At 42.9% G+C, this 20,665-nt stretch overlaps 2 protein-coding genes across 3 annotated transcripts in view; both read right to left on the bottom strand.

Moving 5' to 3' along the window:
- The window catches only part of LOC132403641 (uncharacterized), a 78,533-nt gene extending 78,050 nt beyond the window's left edge, over positions 1-483 (bottom strand). For both annotated transcript variants that reach the window (XM_059987134.1, XM_059987135.1), the window contains exon 1: positions 169-483. In XM_059987134.1, coding sequence (XP_059843117.1) covers positions 169-336 — 168 coding nt within the window. In that variant the 5' untranslated portion in view covers positions 337-483. The remainder of the gene's footprint in view (positions 1-168) is intronic.
- Positions 371-20,321, bottom strand: LOC132404306 (uncharacterized). Its single transcript, XM_059988479.1, has 11 exons — positions 20,178-20,321; positions 15,886-15,975; positions 15,215-15,370; positions 14,202-14,287; positions 13,643-13,815; positions 12,218-12,434; positions 11,592-11,784; positions 10,430-10,570; positions 9,046-9,222; positions 6,887-7,013; positions 371-375 (listed from the first exon to the last, which is right to left on the bottom strand). The coding sequence occupies exons 1-11, from the start codon at positions 20,319-20,321 to the stop codon at positions 371-373; spliced, it is 1,509 nt and encodes a 502-aa protein (XP_059844462.1).
- Positions 20,322-20,665: the final 344 nt, after the last annotated feature.

The raw sequence follows: 20,665 nt of genomic DNA, 5'->3' as shown, positions 1-20,665 counted from the left end.
TCTGAAAAAATGGCCAGGCAGTGATGACTACAACAACCAGAAACAGCCCTGCTGCCTCTCTATCCCCTCCTCTGAAGTTGAAGGTACTGCCTCCTACCCTTTCCCTGTTGCTATGTTCATTTCCAAGTGAATGTGAATTATTCCCTGGCGTGATACATAAACACTCACCTTAAATGTCACGTCTGGTAAGCTTTGAATCTGGCTGCTGTTACCATGGCTCTGAGTGTCTCTTGGTTGCAGCTCCGAGAAGCCATTGTTTGATCTTCCCGTGACTCTGGCTGTTTTGTCACCTGAAGCAGCACCCTCTTCATTTTGCAATTTCTGGATGTCATCCATCTGCCTGACTTGCTGGGAAGTCCCAGATGTCAATTCATCCTGCAGGGATTAGAGAGAAAACACCTCAGGGAACAGGGAATAATCACTTGCAGAAGGAGTAAAGGGAGGAAAAGTTCCTTGTCTGGCTGAAATAACATTCAGTCAGTAGTCCCGTGTGCTCTCTGAGATTGACCTAGAATCTCTGGTGATTTAGCAAACGTTACAGAATGGTTACTCATGGCAACATGGGAGGAGACCATTTGACCCATCAAGTAAGGGAAATCCAGCTAATCCTGTTTCCCAACCCTGTCTCCACCAGCTAGCTAATTTTCTTTCAGATCCTTGTCTAGCTCCCTTTTGAATGGTAGAATTAAATCCACCCCCACTACTATCCCTGGTAACTCACTGTGTAAAACATCATTTTCTTTCCAGTATGGTTCCTGGGGAATCTTAATAAGAACTCAAAGTCATCCAAATGTATGTCCACGAACTCAGGACTTGCAGGCGCTGTTTGGAACATGTGTGCATGTGACATTGGGGAATTGTCCACACACTGTTGGAACTTGTAGCCTAGAAATTTTGAAAGGAAGCCACTGGAAAGGTTCCCTGGTATGGAACCCAGAATACTTCAAGTGGAGGAGTACGAAAGTGATCTGCCCTCTGTGAGAGGGCAAGGTCAGATTCAGTGAGCAGGCACTGGAGAGGACTGGATAAAACTGTGGTGGGTGTGTGTGAGGAAGCCTGTGCTTTCCAGAAATAGGGCCCAGGTGAGAGAGCAAGATTCAGATTTGCACCTAATCCCAGCTCAGCCAGCTCACCTGTGACAATAGTAAGTTATCTTGAGTTGGTGCAGTTATTTCACTGGAAATGATTGTATCTCCTCTAACCTTGCAGGAGATGTCCATCACCAACCCATCATCCATCCTGTCATGGACTGCAACAGCAGCAGATCCCCAAGCTTGTCCTGTCAGATACAGTCACATGTTTAAACAATGTGTGAGCAGTTTCTCCCATGTAACAAACCATTAGTGCGGACCACAGTCAGAATCCATTCTCTGCTTTTGAGTTCTCCCTGCCATGATCCCAGCCCCCTTTCCATGACAAATCTAGTACAGATTCTGAACATTCAGAACTTATCTCCAAGAAGAAGAACTAAAGAGACAGAAGAAGGTTAGGCCCCTTGTGATTCCTGAATCATCAATAGGAATATGGATGTCCTTTTACCTCAGCATCATTAAACCCCGATATTCTGTTTACCTTACTATATTAAATATATCCAATGACTGTTGATGCCCCATCATTAACTCTCAGAGACGAGAGGCGAGATATAGGTTTTTATTGGCTGGAAGAAAGAACAAGCAGCAATTGACCACCACATTACATCTTGGAGACTAAGGCCAGGGTGATGTCTCCAATCGCCTTTATACTGGGGTCCGTGGGAGGAGCCACGGTCAGTGGGAGCAGCCACAGGAGCAGTCAGTGGGGGGGGGGGGGCGTGTCCAGACAGGTATATGTAGTTCACCACAACTGTGCAAGCACAATCATCTTGGATGGAACACTCCAAAGATTCACTAGCCCATCAGTGAAGAAAATTCTTCTCATCTCAGTCCTTAATGGCCAGTCCCATACCTGGGATCATGATTCCTAATTCTAGACATCCTAGCCACCTTAAGCAAACCACACAGAGTAATGGAAAATAGGCCCTTTAGTCCATCTGGTCCATACCGAAAAAGAAGCCCCATCCAAACTTGTCCTATTTAGACAATAGACAATAGACAATAGGTGCAGAAGTAGACCATTCAGCCCTTCGAGTCTGCACCGCCATTCTGAGATCATGGCTGATCATTCACTATCAATACCCAGTCCCTGCCTTGTCCCCATATCCCTTGATTCCCCTATCCATCAGATATCTATCCAGCTCCTTCTTGAAAGCATCCAGAGAATTGGCCTCCACCGTCTTCCGAGGCAGTGCATTCCACACCTCCACAACTCTCTGGGAGAAGAAGCTCTTCCTCAACTCTGTTTTAAATAACTGACCTCTTATTCTCAATCCATGCCCTCTGGTACTGGACTCTCCCAACATCTGGAACATATTTCCTGCCTCAATCCTATCAAATCCTTTAATTATCTTAAACGTTTCAATCAGATCCCCTCTCAATCTCCTAAATTCCAGCGTGTACAAGCCCAATCTCTCCAATCTCTCTGCGTAAGACAGCCCTGCCATCCCAGGAATCAACCTAGTGAATCTACGCTGCACTTCCTCAATTGCCAGAATGTCCTTCCTTAAACCTGGAGACCAAAACTGTACACAATATTCCAGGTGTGGTCTCACCAGGGCCCTGTACAAATGCAAAAGAACATCCTTGCTCTTGTATTCAATTCCCCTTGTAACAAAGGCCAACATTCCATTTGCCCTCTTCACTGCCTGTTGCACTTGCTTATTCACCTTCATTGACTGGTGAACTAGGACTCCTAGGTCTCTTTGCATTTCTCCCTTACCTAACTCGACACCGTTCAGACAATACTCTGCCTTCTTGTTCCAGCTTCCAAAGTGGATAACTTCACATTTATTCACATTGAATGACATCTGCCAAGTATCTGCCCACTCACTCAGCCTATCCAAGTCTCCCTGTATTCTCCTAACGTCCTCTTCGCATGTCACACTGCCACCCAGTTTAGTATCGTCAGCAAACTTGCTGATATAGTTTTCAATGCCCTCATCTAAATCATTGACATAAATCGTAAAGAGCTGTGGTCCCAATACAGAGCCCTGTGGTACCCCACTAGTCACCTCCAGCCAGTCTGAGAAACACCCATTCACTGCTACCCTTTGCTTTCTATCTGCCAACCAGTTTTCTATCCATGTTGAAACCCTGCCCCCAATGCCATGAGCTCTGATTTTACTCACCAATCTCCTATGTGGCACCTTATCGAATGCCTTCTGAAAATCTAGGTACACAACATCTACTGGCTTACCCTCATCTAACATCCTTGTTACACCCTCAAAAAACTCCAACAGATTAGTCAAGCATGATTTGCCCTTGGTAAATCCATGCTGGCTCGGCCTAATCCTATTTCTGCCATCTAGATGTGCCACTATTTCGTCCTTAATAATGGACTCAAGCATCTTCCCCACGACTGACGTTAGGCTAACAGGGCGATAGTTCTCCGTTTTCTCCTTCCCTCCCTTCTTGAAAAGTGGGACAACATTAGCCACTCTCCAATCTTCAGGAACTGATCCTGTATCTAAGGAACATTGGAAAATGATTACCAATGCATCCGCAATTTCCTGAGCCACCTCTTTTAGAACCCTCGGATGCAGACCATCTGGACCCGGGGATTTATTAGCCTTCAGTCCTACCAGTCTACTCATCACAATTTCTTTCCTAATGCCAATCTGTCTCAATTCCTCTGATATCTTATGACCCTGACCCATCCATACATCTGGGAGATTGCTTGTGTCCTCCCTGGTGAAGACAGATCTAAAGTATGCATTAAATTCTGTTGCCATTTCCCTGTTTCCCATAACAATTTCTCCCAATTCATTCTTCAAGGGGCCAACATTGTTCTTAACTATCTTCTTTCTCTTCACATAGCTAAAAAAGCTTTTGCTATCCCCTTTTATATTCCTGGCTAGACTGAGCTCATACCTGATTTTTTCTCTCCGTATTGCTTTTTTAGTTAAGATCTGCTGTTCCTTAAAACTTTCCCAATCATCTGTATTCCCACTCATCTTTTTTTTTAATGCTATACAATCTCTGACATCCTTTGTCAACCACTGTGGCCCCTTCCCCCTCTTTGAATCCTTCCTTCTCATTGGAATGAACTGCATTTGCATCTTTTGTATTATGCCCAAGAATATCTGCCACTGCTGATCCACTGTCTTTCCTGCCAGGGCATCTGCCCATTTAACTTTGGCCAGCTCATCCCTCATGGCTCCGTAGTCTCCTTTATTTAATTGCAACACTGACACCTCTGATCTGCCCCTATCCCTCTCAAATTGTAGATAAAAACTTATCATGTTATGATCACTACTTCCTAATGGCTCCTTTACTTCAAGATCACTTATCAATTCCTGTTCATTACACATCACCAAGTCCAAAATAGCCTCGTTCCTGGTTGGCTCAAGCACAAGCTGTTCCAAAAATACATCCCTTAGACACTCCACAAACTCCCTATCCTGGGGTCCAGCACCTACCTGATTCTCCCAGTCCACCTGCATGTTGAAATCTCCCATAACGACTGCATTACCTTTAGCACATGCCAATGTTAACTCCCTAATCAACTTGTACCCAATATCCACGCTACTTTTTGGTGGCCTGTACACAACACCCATTAGGGTCTTTTTACCCTTACTGTTCCTCAGCTCAATCCACACAGACTCTACTTCCCCTGTTCCCAAGTCACCTCTTGCTAAGGACTGAATCTCATTCCTCACCAACAGGGCCACCCCACCCCCTCTTCCCATATTTCTGTCTCTACGATAGCACGTATACCCTGGTACACTCAATTCCCAGGCCTGATCCCCTTGCAGCCATGTCTCCGTTATCCCAACAATATCGTAGTTCCCCATTTTCATCTGAGCTTCAAGCTCATCTGTCTTATTTCTGACACTACGCGCATTCAAGTATAGAATTCTTAGCCCATTCCTCCTCTCTTTGCTTAAAACACTGTCTACTGTACCTAACCCAGCTCCTTGAACTGCCATCGGGCAAATTGAATTTGATAACCTTCTCAAGATCACCCAAACCTTGTACACATTTAACCCCATGCACCTTCTGACCAACCCTCTGGATCTGGATCCCTGCCCCCTGCACATCTAGTTTAAACCCCCCCCGAGCAGCACTGGCAAATACTCCTGCAAGAATGTTAGTACCCCTCCGGTTCAGATGTAGACCATCCCTTCGAAACAGATCCCAATGTCCCTGGAACAAAGACCAATTATCCAAAAACCTGAACCCTTCCTTCCTGCACCATGCTCTCAGCCTCGTATTAATGTGCATAATCATTCTATTCTTCGCCTCACTCGCACGTGGCACAGGTAGCAATCCCGAGATTGTCACCCTGGAGTTCCTGCCTTTCAGCTTCACTCCTAACACCCTGAACTCTCTAAGCAGGACCCCCTCACTCACCTTACCTACATCATTGGTCCCTACATGGACCACTACATCTGGGTTCATGCCCTCACTCTCAAGAATAGCCTGCACCCGATCTGAGATGTCCCGGACCCTGGCACCAGGGAGGCAACATACCATCCAAGACTCCCAATCTGCCCCACAAAATCTCCTATCTGCCCCCCTAACTATAGAGTCCCCTAAAACTATCGCTCTCTTCTCTTCCCTCCTCCCCTTTCTTGTTGAGGGTTCAACCTCTGTGTCAGAGGCAGGACCACTACAACTCATTCCTGGTAGGTCATCCCCAACAGTATCCAGTACGGTATACTTATTGTTAATGGGAATGGCCGCAGGGGTGCTCTGCTCTCTCTGCCTGCTCCCCCTGCCTCTCTGGACCGTCACCCATCTGCCTACTTCTTGGTTTTTTGGTGTGACTACCTCCTGATAACTCCTATCTATCTCTGCCTCCACCTCCCGAATGATCCAAAGTTCATCCAGCTCCTGCTCCAACTCCCTAACTCGGGCTGATAGGAGCTGCAGCTGGACGCACCTTTTGCAGGTGTGGTCATCAGGGACAACTGTGTTGACCCTGACCTCCCACATACTGCATATGGAGCACACCACTGCTCTGACTGTCTCCCCCATACCTGAACTAGATTATTTGTAAGTGTTTGGCTCAGAACCTTCTAAACCTTTCCAATCCATATATTTGCTGGCTGTCTCTCAAAAGTTGTTAAGGTACTCACCTCAACTATTTCCTGTCATGCCCCAAGAATTTTGTTTTTAAATGAGATCACTGATTCTTCTAAACTCAGTCTTCCCCAGGATGCTTAATCTCTCCTCCTCTTAGGATAATCGCCTCATCCTTAGGATTGATGTGGTGAATCCTCAGGGAGACCAATATACAATATTGCACATGGAATTTAATATGGGCAATCTATAAATTCAACAGGATACTTCTACTGTTCTACAAAAATCCTCTCCTCACCAATACTTTTCATTCACTTTAAATATTTTAGAGGACTACTGAACTTATTCCATATTTTATTCCATTAGTCATGCTCTCTGCTTTTCATTTAGCCAGCTGAGATCTCACAACTCACGCTGACACCCCAGCATACTTGGATTTATTACATTTGGTCCTCTCATCCAAATCATTGGTAAAGACTGTAACAGATGGAGCCCAACACAGTTTCCAATGGCATTCCTATAGTAAACAACCTTTTATCCTCAGAATAGTCATTTCAGAATCACCATTTCCAATTGTGACTTATTTTTTTAGAAATCGGAGGTAGCAAAAGAACTTGGGAGTCCTGGTTCAGGAAACCTTTAAGGTTAAGTTGCGGGTTGAGTTGATAGTAAAGAAGGCAAATGCAATGTTAGCATTTGTTTTGAGAGGATAAAAGAATAACATTGAGAGAATAACAGAGTGTGAGACAGACATATCTTGGAATTACCAATTTGATCAATATCCATCTCTGGTGTAACTAGCCCCAGGAACATGGCCGCCAGGTTGTTGTAGTGTTGATTGTTTCTCAGATCACTGTGTAGTGAGCAGTAAGTGTTGATGAGGTCATTCACAGACTGAAACAAAAGATGTGATGCATAAATACATGGAGATCTTAGAAGTTTACCAATATAGAGCAAACTTAGAGCAGGGAATCAATTTAGAGATTCTGATAGTGAACTACTATACAAGTGAATCACACTTCAGAAACTCCAATAATGAACTCCAGTAGAGAGACCCAATACAATGAGTCACAATTCAGAGACTACACTAATAAATCCCAATAATTGAATCCAGTATAAATATCCTTAGGTAGTGACTTGGAATTCAGAGACCATAATTGTGAATCCATAACAGAGATCACAATACAGACAATCACAATCCATGGTTCCTGATTGTGAACGCCAATACAGTGAATCAGAGATCCAATAATGTACCAAGACTCTAACAGTGAATCCAAAATGGTGAACAACAATTCAGGGAGCTCAATGGTGGATTCCAGATCAAACAACCCAATAAACCAACCTTTGACACAATGAATCAATAACCCAGAGAGCTGTGTTAGCTGTAGTCAGGGCCTTGTGCTTTGGCTCTTGAAGTGTCACCCATGCCAAACAGGTCAAAGGGTAGAGGCCAGATGAAGAGTCAGCAGCATAATGGGCCATAAGTGACGCAGAGAATTCCAAAAGGAGATTTTCAGCATGAATCCATTACACTGAAGCCCCAGGAAGAGCAAAAAAGTGTGATTTTAAGTTGTTTTAGAAGTATCTGGAAGACTGGATCCAATCATTTAAAGTTCAAAGTTCAAAGTAAAATTTATTATCAGATTACATACATGTCACCACATACAACCCTGAGATTCTTTCTTCTGCGGGCATAATTAGCAAATCTATAGAACGGTAATTGTAAACTGTAAACATCAGGAACTGTTAACTGAAAACAAATTGCAAATGCAGATATAAATAAATAGCAATAAATAACAAGCATGAAATAACAATAAAACAGAGTCCTTAAATGAGTGTAGCTATCCCCTTCTGTTCAAGAGCCCGGTGGTTGAGGGGTAGTAACCGTTCTTGAACCTAGTAGTGTGAATCCTGAGGCACCTGTACCTTGTACCTGATGGAAGCAGCGAGAAAAGATCATGGCCTGGATGCTCAGGATCTTTGATGATTGATGCTGCTTCTCTATGTCAATACTTAATGTAGATGTGCTCAATGGTTGAGAAGTTTTCACGCTTGATGCACAGGGCCGAATCCACTACTTCTTGTAGGATTTTCCACTCAAAGGCATTGATGTTCCCATACCAGGCCATAATGCAGCCAGTCAGCACACTTTGCACCACACATCAGTTGAAGCTTACCAAGGTTCTCAATGGCATGCTGAGTCTCCTCAGACTCTTGAAGAAGTAGAGGTGCTGTCTCATTTTCTTGGAAATAATATTTATATGATGGGCCTAGGACAGGTCCTCTGGGATAGTTCCACCCATGAATTTAAAGTTACTGACTCTCTGCACCTCTGATCCTCCAAAGATCACTGTCTCATGGAGCTCTGGTTTCCTTCTCCTGAAGTCTACAACCAGTTCCTTGGTCTTACTGAATGAGAGGTTGTTGTTATTACATCACTCAGCCAAGTTTTCAGTCTCCTTCCTTTATGCTGATTCATCACCCCCTTTGACTTATGTTTGAATCCTACCATGACAATTGGTAATTTAAATTCAATTAATTCTGTACAACTCGAATTAAAAGGTAACACAGTTATCAGTAGTGGCTTCCATGAAATGAGTAAATACTCATCTGGTTTACCAATGTCAAGCAGGTCAAGATCCATCAATGTGATTGACTCTTCCCTGGCTTTTTGAAGTGGGCCAGCAAGCATTCTGTTCAAGGGGCAATTAGAGATGGATACTAAATTATACCTTTAACACTGAAGCTCACATTCTGTGAATTAACAAAATGCTCAACACAGTGAAACCTTCTACAGGTAGAGACCCCAATATACACTCCATACACTGGATCCCATACAAGACAGAGAGCCCAGTAAGAACCAAAATCTTAATGCAGAGGACCACAATATAATTACCCCAGTCCAGGAGCAGCACACGTTTCTCACCTGCCCCTCCATCTGTTGGATAAGTTGCCGGACTCTGGTCGTTTGCATGAGGTGTAGTTCCATGAGCCCCACAATGGCTGGGCTTTGACTCTTCGACTGCACTGTGATCTCCTTCTTTTGCCAGTAGAGAATAAAAGCTTCCTCCAAGAGCTTGGGCTGAAGGTAGCCATTCTTATCCTAAGTACAAGAGATTCTTACATCACACAATATCAGAAACTCACATTGAAGAAAGCTACTTGGGCCCTCTCGGTCCATCAAGCCCTTCACCCCACCCCCCCACAAACTCCATTTGGGTTTTTTGCGGCCTTTACTCTTGCCAGCAATTGATGTACCACTTCCTGATGTTAATGACATTGAACTCCTTCCACAAAATGTTAGATAAATCTAGTGCAGCCCTTATAACCTCTTGAGCATTAGCAAAGTAATGGAAGATATCAGCAGTGCTACTTACAACAATCTTATTTGCCAGTGCTCAGAGTGTCTACTGCAATGACCTAATTCCAGCCTTAGTCCAAGCATGGACAAAAGGTCAATTCTGTCTGTGACCAGCAAAACAGATAAATGAAAGTTATGCACGCACTGTGTAAGTACTAGGCAAACTCCTAGTGGGAATCTGACCACCAGCTCTTGATAGTCAATATTACCATGCCCATGAAGCCCTGATTTCAACATCTGGATGCCACCAATGACCAGAAACTTAACCAGATAGTCACACATGTATTTTGTTTATAAAAGCAGTTTAACGGTTCGGTACTCAGGGTTAATTCGCTAAAGCCTTTCCATCAAATCAAAGTGGGACAGGATGTTCTCCAACCTCAATTAAAGCAGCTCAAAGCATTCAACAATTCCAGCATAAAACATGTTCTATATATACTTGCATGCTTGTGAATGAAATATATTTTACCTGTGACTCCCAGTACTGGAAGGATAAGGGCAGCATAAAGAGGGAACCCCAACAAGTACAAATCTCCGCCAGATTCACACCTTCTATGGCTGCATAGACTTTGGCCATTTAAGGTAGTAGCTTACCACCACCTTTTTAAATGCTGTTAGACATGGGAACTGATTGCTGGCCTTAGGCTGTGGTGCCCGTAGACTATGAATGAACAATAACAACTTCTGCAGCAGAATAGCCTGTTAATCCAGCAGCTAAATAATGGAGTCTCTCAAAAAGTATTCATGCACATCGAACACAGAAAAAAGAAACCTATAGCACAGTACAGGCCCTTCAGCCCACAGTGTTGTGTCAAGTTTTTAACCTAATTGAAGGTCAATCTAACCCTTCTCTCCTAACCATGCCACATCTCAGATTAAATTTTTGACAATGTCTCCCATTAACAGTAACATCCAAGGAATAGAAGATAATTACATGTAAGTTACTTACACCCATGAGGTCTCCTGGTTTGCTTGATGTGAGATTTACCCAATTATTCTGGTTGTTAACAGCAGTGTCACTAAATGCCAACTTCTCTGCACAAGGCTCATTAGATGGCATCATCTGCTTGTAAATAAACTGCAGCAGCAACTATTATCAAAAGAAATTTTAAATAAAGGTTGAAGAATTTAAACAACTCTTTGAAGTATTCTGATTATTTAACAGTATTGAGAGCAAAATGATGAGGTAGAGATGAAGTTTCCTCTGCAGTCCCATGATCTTACTCAGAGTAAAGCTGCTTCTACTCTGCTTATTAATCTGTCAGGCAGACCAGCCTGGGTTAGGTATAGAATCAGAATCAGGTTTCTTATCACTGGCATGTGTGTGAAATATGTTAACTTAACAGCAGCAGCAGTTCAATACAATACATAATATAGAAGAATCAATCAATCAATCAGTTGGTCAATCAGTCAATCAATATAGGCATAGTTCCTACTATGCAGCCTGAACAAACCTTCCCAGAGCAGCACACAAGAGATTAGAAAGAGAGTAAAGATCCCTATAAACCAAGAAAGTACTTTGTGGGTAAATGCACTATGACTCCATGGTGCTCCTATTGCAAACTGACAGTATAAAACAAGACGAAAATAAAAACAAGAATAAAGATACGTTATTGAACAATCCTTGGCCTTAAACGTTGACCCTGTTTCTCCCCATGGGTGCTGCCCAATCTATTAAGAGCAGAGTATTTTCAGATTGGCAGCACCTGCATCTCTAAGGAAGGATGCTTTGTCTTTAGTGTAAGAGTTCAAGCTTAAGCTCTTTCACAATGAGTAGGGAAAATGAATTCTGTGCGGATTCCCAAAGAACAGTACAATCCTGAGGCTGGATGGGCAAAGCACATCAAGGATGATGGGGACAGCCTTATCTAACAATTGAACCAGAACAATGGACAGGCATTCACCCCAAGAGATGGCTGTACATGGCACCCTAGATATGGATGGACTGTGAATTCCAATGTGCATTCTACCTTAAGGATGGACGTGGTCTGTCCATCAAAGAAATGTACAACTTTAAAACAGCCACTATTATAGACTTTAATATTGTCAATATCATTTATTTGTGAGAGTACATTACAGTAGATAGAATCATGTTAGAGATGGCGACTTACTGATTGTTCCTCCTGGTGATTTTTACATAACTGTTCTAGAATGATCTTCTGGATGTGGATCCTCCCCAGCAATGCTAATGCCTTGGGGTCATGGGCTGTGATCACTGGCTGCTTTCGTTTCTGATCAGTGATTGTGCAGATGAAATCCTGGAGCTGGCTCATGGCTAACATTTCGTTTCTGCTTTCACACAACCTTGGAAAAAGTTATTCCAACAGTATTAGATATTCAAGTATCATGCAGTAGGACTTACTCATAAAATACCATCACCTCAATCCTTTCTCTGTATCCCAAACATTTCTCACTCTTTACATGCCAGTCTCCTCTGATTGCTACTCTCTCTCTTTCTTTGAACTCAATCTCTGGGCTTCCCTATTATGGATTCAAATCCCCTCATAATCTATTAATCTACCTCTACCTTTACCCCTACCCCTATATCTACTACCTCAGTTCCATTCATATTCTCTAAGTTTTTAATCTGCATTTGTTGCACATTTTTAACCAATTTTGGAACCACAGCAGGAGCACCTGCCCAACATCCACAGCTTGGATATCTTTGGCCATCCACATTATGGTTTTGCCTCTATACTTGGCCTGATTAATGCTGCAGTGTCTATGATTCACGTACTGTGGGGCTTGAACACTCTTCTTCCAGTCGGCGATACCCAACACAAGTGCTGCAGTTTCAAACGTGTCCTGGTGCTGGGCCTGGCATTGCAGGTAGTACTGGGAGAGGAAGAGCCGGGTCCTCTGTACTGAAGTCATTGGTGTGGACAAAATGGAAGACATTTCACGCTCACAACATTGGTGCAAGTCCAGGAGCAGTAACCTCAAACTGGACATTTCTGAGAATGAAAGCAGAAGGTGTTTTAGTGACACAGAGAGATCAGCTTCCGATCTCTGAAACCAAACTTAACCTACCCTTTAACCATGGAATCCATCCTCAATGATCAAGATACAAGTGATACAAGAATGATACAAGTGGTGGGATAATTTTTGTCAACATCCTTATCAAATGGTAATGAAACAAATACGTAAGAGTACAGAACCTATAAGAGACAAGCAGATATCGCATTAAGAGGGAGGAGCAAGGTGGGTATGCCTGGAAGAGAAGTGACAGTACTTGAAAAGCAATAAAATTGCACACACCAGAATTCAGAACTGTAAAGATACTGGGAATAAAGGGTTAATGATGAGGAGCATTTGATGGCTCTGGGCCTATACTCACTGGAGTTTACAAGAGTGAGTGGGGGGTCTTAGTGAAACCTATCGAATTTTGAAAGGCCTGGATAGAGTGGATGTGGGGAGGATTTTTCCTATAGCGGGAGAGAACAGCCTCAGAGTAGAGGGATGTGCATTTAGAACAGAGGTAAGGAGGAATTTCTTTAGGGTGGTAAATCTCTGGAATTCTTTGCCACAGGTGGCTGTGGAGGCCCAGTCATTGGGTATATTTAAAGAAGAAGTTGATAAGTTCTTGGTTAGTCAGGACGTCAAATGTTAAGGGGTGGAGGGGAAGGCGGGAGAATGGAGTTAGAGGGATAATAAATCAGCCATGATGAAATGGCGGAGCAGACTTGATGGGCTAAATGGCCTAATTCTGTTCCTATGCCTTATGGTCTTAAGGTCCAGTCAGATTGCTGGAAAGATAGCATCAATGGAATATGAAGGAGAGTTAGCATTTCTGCTCATGACACAATTTGCCACTTGTACCAATCACTTTTCCTTGGACTCCACTTTAGCACAGATAATCCATCCTCCATCCCAATCCCCTATTCTCCTTCCAATAACCAAACATTGCTCAACCTCAGCCCTAATCCCTAATCTCAGTTTCATGCCAAACCATTTTCAATATCACTCTCTTGTAAACCTTTCGACTGCCATCTCCAACTTTCAAACAGTTTACTCATAACTACTTCCTCTCTCTTCCCTACTTTCTTACACCTCCCTACCCTAATTACATCCCCTTGTCAGCACCATTTCCCACAACTCTCATCATTCCCCTGTTTCCACACTTTATCCCATTATGTCTCTCTACCTCATGACCTCTCCATACCCCAGTGTTTCTGTAGCCTCTTTTGATGGAGTTGCTCAACAAGCATTTGGTACTTCTGCTCCACCAACTGGAGAAGGTGTGATTTTGATAAAACATCCTTGTCCTCAGGACCCAGGCATTCCATATCCTGTCCATCATCATGAATGACAGCAGAGACTCCGCCTATTGCCCACCTACAAGAAATGAAGGTAAGGTGAAAGAAATGGTAAGCAAAGTCACAAAGCACCATGGAAGGTGTGAGAAGTGGAATGGATATTACAGCTCTTAGGCTAATGAGTGTGTCCAGGATCAGCAGATGAGTTAAATCCTCCCATGGAAACTCTCCCACAGAGTTTGAACTGCAAAGCCCTGTTTTTAAGCCTTAAAAGTCTGACTTGGTACACATGATGTACTAAGTCTGTGACTCAATATCCCAGTTTTGTACTCCCAGTAACTGTGAGTCAGTTCAGCACCCAATGACCTGCTATATACACCGTTACTCCTGGTGAGCTTGTCTGCAGCAGATCCACAGTCTCCTGCAATGGAAATGAATGAATGTAGTCCTGTTGCCAATACCCACCTGGTGCTGACCCGATGCCGCTCCTGCTGCTCCTGACCGAGACACCGGAGCCGAACCTTCAGACTGTCCAGTTCAAACCTAACAACCTGTAAAAGCACTGTCAGTAAAATTCACTGCAGCCCACTCTCACTCACACACAAGCATGACATAGAACACAGAGCAGGAGAGCACAGTATAGGACCTTCAGCCTAGTAACCTACTCCAAGATTCATTTTATTTCTATCTACTTACTTACTTACCGGAGCACCCGGAGGAAACCCACGCGGTCACAGACAGAACATAACAACGGTGGGAATTGAACCCGGGTTGTCTGTACTGTTGTGCTAACCACTATGCTACCGTGCTGCCCCACTTTCACCGTGGTCCCTCACTCCACTATTCTGTTATTCCTTTACTCCCACAGTCTCACCCAATGCCATTCTCTCTCACACAGCTTCCTTACCATTGTTGTCCATCTATAGGATGCAGCCTGCTGAACACCCTCAGAGAGCCAAATTGTACTCCTTTACCCACTCACTGCCTTAACCACCCTCATGTCATCACGCTGGTTTGGCCCACAACCTCTACCTGTATGTAACAGCACCAGCTGCAAGTTTGATGATTGTTCCTCTGTGTTCCTTGTGGCGCCCTGGGGGGCAACCTTGCCCTTTCTTTAATTTCTTCTGTTTTCACAGGGGTAAGATACTAGCTCAATGGATGGAAAGCGTGCAGGGAGTTGGCCGGACTTGAACCTCGGACCACTCGCCTCGAAGTCTGGTATGGATGCCACTACACCTCTGACTGGCTACCTACTAGTGCATTAAGCTTTACACTATCCTGATTTGGTTATATATCAATGATCCTTTATCATTACAGCACGGATTATACAGAAATTAGAACTCCCTCTACCCTGTTCTATCAAATTGTCATGGGGAAAACAGGCAAGGTTTGATAGTTTCCTCTCTGTAGTCCCATCAAGTACTGATTCGATGCAGAGTCAATGTCTGTGTGCTTACACTTAGTGATTAACTTACTTTCCTTCCCATCCACATCCGCATCATTTGAGGTGACTGTAGGTGCCGCCACGTTTTCACCGATTTCTGATTCTCATTACAAGGTGGATCCAGGCACTCTGGCAGTGACAGGTGATCCCAACTCCAGCAGTTCAGCATCTGAACCTTCCACAGAAGCTGCAGCACGAGGGATAGAGAATCAGAATTACAGAGGAAGCCGGGAAGTGCCTTATTACCGCAAGGGCTCAGAGCTCGTTCACGGTCCCTGCTGCTTAAGCACAGCCTTACACTTACACCTAGGACTTCAGCAGTTCTGAGTGAATGGGGCAGAGACCACTGAGACTAGGAACTCAGAAGGGATCGTGCTGGACAAATACTTTAAGCACTGTGTGGTTAATCTTTGGATATAGTTTGTAGAATAGGACCTCAACATGAGCAACAATCTTGGGACTGTACCCAGTGTCAGTGCCTGTGGAACTGTACTCTGTGACGGTCAGCCTCGGGGCAACTGTGCCTAATGAGTTAACATCCAGGGGAACTGTGCACAGTGAGAACCAGTGTCAGAGGAACTGTGTTCATGTGAGCGCCAGTGTCAGGGGATCAGCATGAGAGTCAGTACTGTATCTACAGAAATGTTCCCAACTGAGTCAATGCCTGGGGAAATGGACTGCAGTGAGAATTACATTTGATACCTGCTCCAATTGCTCCTTTTTTCTGTGCTGCTCCAACAGACTATCCAGGAGAGTTTCAGGGTCACAGACTCCACTCATCTTGCTATACATCTGCCAATCAAAAAGGAAAACAAAGGGTTTTTCTACAAAAATCCTCTCACTCTCAGCCAATCACATGGCAGAAATGCAAAACATAAAAGTATGCAGACATGGTCAAGAGGTTCAGCTTTTGTTCAAACCAATCGTCATACAAGAGGTGATTAATAAGTTTGTGGCCTAAGGTAGAAGGAGTCAATTTTAAAAAACCTAGCCCATTTGTTTTTCAACATAGTCCCCTCCTCCATTTACACACTTAGTCCATCGGTCGTGGAGCATACAATCCCTTTTTTGTAGAAGTCAGTGTCTTTGATTTGCAGAAGTGGTTGACAGCAGGGATGATTGAAAAGTTCGTGGCCAAAGGTAGAAGGAGATGAGTTATTAACTTCAAACTTTCTGCACAATCACTCAAAAAGTTGAACTGCATGTGCATGTAACGAGAGCTGTATAATTCATCTCCTTCTACCGTAGGCCATAAACTCATCGATCACCTCTGCTGTTGACCACTTCTGGAGGTCCAAGATGCCAACTTTTACAAAGAAAGGATCATATGCCCCACGACCGCTAAACTAAGTGTGTAAATATAGGAGGGTACTATGTTGAAAAACAAACATGCTAGGTTTTCTACAATCGTCTCCTTCTACTTTAGGCTACAAACTTATCAATCACCCCTCATAATGGGGAAGAAATGTGATCTGAGTGACTTTGACCATGGAATAATTGTTGGTGCCAGATGGGTATTTTGAGTATCTCAGGAACTTCTGTTCTCCTGAGATTTTCATCCAAACGGTCTCTATAGAGTTTGCAGAGAATGGTGTGAAAAACAAAAAAAAACACCCAGTGAGCAGCAGTTCTGTGGCTAAAAACACCTTGCTAACGAGAGAGGTCGGAGGCAAATGGCCAGACTGGTTCAAGTTGGCAGGAAGGCGACGGGGAGGGTACCTAATAAAGTGGCCACTGAGTGAGTATCGTGGCAATAAATAAACATTTGCACACAAATAGAAAATTAGTTCCTAACTGTCCATGATGATACATTCAATTGAGATATAATCTCCATGGAAAACTATTCCCTCTAGTTAATTAAAGCAGATAAGGATATTATTGCATAAACTAATATGATTACCAAAAGTAGCATTAAGAATGTGGCATACCAAGGTTTGGAAACAAAAGCATGACTGAGAAGTTGATATATAATATATGAGAGCTAAAGTGCAGAAATTGGCTAAACTTCCTTTTCAAACTTCTGCAAAGAATGGAAAAAGGAAGAGGGGAACAGAATTAACCTCTCAGAGCATCAAGCGAAGAAATTATTACATGGGTTATAAAAAAGCAGAGACATAAAGCTAGTGGGCAGTTAGCACCTGCTGGATGGAGCACTCTGAAGAGCTCTCCATCTCTCGCCTTGGTGGCCTATGGACAAGTGTCCACCCCAGAACAAGTTCAGCCTCACCATGCAGAGGTAATCAAACAGCCAAAAGCCAAACGAAAAGCCCCAGGGCCTGGGAAACAGATGGTGTCCCTGCTGAAACTGAGTGGAAAGATATTGTAAACATTAATTAGCAACCTCCTCTCCTGCATCTGCACATGCAGAGAGTGTCACAGATACTGTAGCCATGATCAGGTAAAGTGACAGATTCAATTACAAAAGCTACAGGGAGGAGGTCTCTATCTTCCTCAACCAAGCTGCTCTGTGAATCACAGTGTAGATTCAATCCATCCAAAAGGGCAATGGACATGATCTTCATTGCACCTTGACTTCAACAGACCTTCAATTCCATTAATCAAGAAGGATCTTCCTTAATTCTGTTGCTTACATAACATTAGGTGAGAATAGGAGGTGTGAAGAGGGCATATGGATGTTTTAAATAAGTGGCCTCAGTGCCAAGCAGATGAGAAATAATGTGGGAAAATTTTAAGTAATTTATTTTGGTAGATAAAATATAAAAACAGAATAAATGTTGATGCTTGGAAGAATCCCTTTGTACTTATTTACAAATCATACATTGCTAACATAAACTGGGAAGACAGATGGTATATTGGTATTTATTACAAGACATCAGTGTATACCAGTAAGAAAATTTGTTGAGAGTTGTGGCAAGACAACTACCTAAGTATTGTGTGCAGTTTTGGTCTCCATATCTAAGGAAGGGTTTTTTGATCTTGTAGAAATGCAGCTGAAATTTATGATATTGAATGATCGGACGATGGGACTGTTCAGTGATGAGAATTGAAATGGAATGGACCTAAATTTAATGAAGTTTAGAAGATTAAGAGGCAACCTTATTGAAACAGGTCCCATTCTCTCAGCAACTTGCATGCTGTTGGTTGCTTCCTTTGCTTGGTGTGCCAAGAATTGGGACGTCTTGGGTAATGGACTAACCATTTAGGTAATGAGGAAAGGTTTTATCATTCAGGGGGTTGGAAATCATTGGAATATGTTAACGGCTGTGACCAACATTGTTTGCACTTGGAAATAATCAACCTACGTGGGCAAGTGATAGGAGAGTGCACTACTGGTAGATTAACCATGATCCTATTGAATTATAGTAAGCTCATTTACCCATACCTGCTCCATTGTTTAATATTTTTTCATAACCCAGGGTGCAACTTTTCTGGACCAGATAACCTCTTTAATATCAACCTGTTTATTTTTATTTCAATATTACCACTGCCTTCTCCTTTGCTTATACATAAGCAGCATCTTTTCTTCAGTGAAGACATAACTACTTGACTATTTTATATCTTTTATTGGTTCCACTTCATACTTTCCATGCATAGCTTTGTTTTCTATTCTGTTCTGCTCACTCGTCATTAGCATTCTTCTCTTGTCTGATTTGAATCTCTGTTAGTCATCAGGACAGATCTAGCTGTCAATATAATTCCTTGCTGCCCTTTTTGAAGATGAAATCCCTTTACGCTAATTCCCTCCTCCAGGAAGGCTCCTATTGTTCAATTACAGTTTTATCCAATGATTTTCAATACCAATTTTCCTGTAATTTACAAAGGTTAGTTCTCTAATATTTAACTATTTTTGTACCTAACTGCACCTTATATTTTTGTGAAAACTATCCAAACTCTGATGATGTTTTGATCACTCCTAACAAGGTCTCTCATTCCAAACTGCTCCCCAGAACTGGATCTTGCAGTGTTTCCTTCCTCCTTGCCTGGTAAAATGATAATTAAGATCACTCTCATTGCCATCCTTCTGCTGCACTGGCTCCCAATTTGAGTCAACTTTATTTTCAAAGTTTTGAGATTTCTTTAGAAATCTGCCCATTTCTTCATCCCCCTCTTCCTCAGTATTCTCTTCTATGCCTACAAACACCAACATGCACAATGCTCTGGGGGAACTTAGCAAGTCAGGCAACATCAAGTCCTGATGAAGGGCCTCCACCTGAAACGGCGACGCCAGTCCCAATGAAGGGTTTCCCCTTCATAGATGCTGAATGACCTGAGGAGTTCCTCCACTACTGAGTGGACATTGCTTTGGATTTCTAGCATGTACTGTATCATGTAACACCACGGTCCTGAAAAAACGTTGTCTCATTTTTACTATGTACTGTACCAACAGTTATGATCGAAATGACAATAAAAGTGACTTGACTTGACTTGACTTGACTTGACTTGATCTGTAGAATCTCTTGTATCAGCAAACACCAAGAGAGCTGTACTCTCCAATTCTGATCCCTTGTTCTTCAGTTGTTGGCCATGTCTTTGGCTCTGAAATTTCCACTCTAAACCTCTTTGCTCTCCTTTAAAACACTCTTCAAAACCTAACTCCTTGATCAATCTTTGATTGACCTGTTTAGAAACATCCTTTATGAGGCATACGTTACCTTTCTGCCTGGTTATGTTCCTGTGAAATACCTAGAAATGTTTTAGCGTGTTCAGAGAGTTTCTTAAAATAATGGTTGGAGGAAGAGGAGAGTTTCTGTGATTAGAGCAGAAAGGAGGGAAAGAAAAGAGGAATTAGAGGAGAAAGAGGAAGGAATTAAGAGAGAAATAATTAGGAGATGAAGAGAAGGAATATGAGGAAAATGAAATAGGGAAAATTAAGAAGCAGAGTTAGAGAGAAAAAAGAGGGGATGGTGTTAGATGAGGTTGAAGTGGAAACGGAGGAGGAGCAGAAGCCTGTTTTTGTTTCTTACTGACATGCTCTTCACAAGTGGGGTGGTTGCTGGGAAGAATTCACTGATTAAAAATAGTTATGATCTTACCAGACTGAGTGCTCCTTGGACACTTTGCAGTGAGGTCGATCCCTGACACAAGCACTGGTGGAATCTGAGAAGATCTTCTGCAGTCAGATCTTTCTGGAGTGCCATTTTCAGTACATCACAGCAAGCCCTGCATTCCAGTTCCATGTCTTCAGAACACTCCTCCCTGGTTTCTTCAAAATGAATAGATAAAGGAAAGAGTTAATTAGTTATGAGGAATACTAAAACATCTTCATTCTTGGAGTGTAAAGGGTCACCTACTGATCTTCCCTTCTCTAGATACCTGAGTCAAATCTAGATTCAAGCAGGGCTGATACATGTACAGTATATAAGATGAAGGAGAATACAAGTTAACTGCTGGCCTTTCTCCACCAGCTCCTGTTAACTCAGACAAGGCAGTGGATCACAGGTTGTGTGGAAAGTCAGGGTGTATGGTGGTGACTGAAATGACTGGATCGGCAAAGTGATAGTTATTATTTAGGACAGATACA

The sequence above is a fragment of the Hypanus sabinus genome, chromosome 13 (genome assembly GCF_030144855.1).
Source record: "Hypanus sabinus isolate sHypSab1 chromosome 13, sHypSab1.hap1, whole genome shotgun sequence".
Classification (NCBI taxonomy): domain Eukaryota; kingdom Metazoa; phylum Chordata; class Chondrichthyes; order Myliobatiformes; family Dasyatidae; genus Hypanus; species Hypanus sabinus.
This window is presented reverse-complemented; position numbering and strand designations above follow the sequence as displayed.

Coding starts and splice junctions, on each gene's coding strand:
- LOC132404306 (XM_059988479.1), bottom strand. CDS start 20,321: ATGGAACTGGAATGCAGGGCTTGCTGTGATGTACTGAAAATGGCACTC. Junction 11,785..12,217: donor AAGAGTGTTCAAGCCCCACA/GTACGTGAATCA, acceptor ACTTTTTCCAAG/GTTGTGTGAAAGCAGAAACG. Junction 7,014..9,045: donor TCCAACAGATGGAGGGGCAG/GTGAGAAACGTG, acceptor CTTTTGTTTCAG/TCTGTGAATGACCTCATCAA.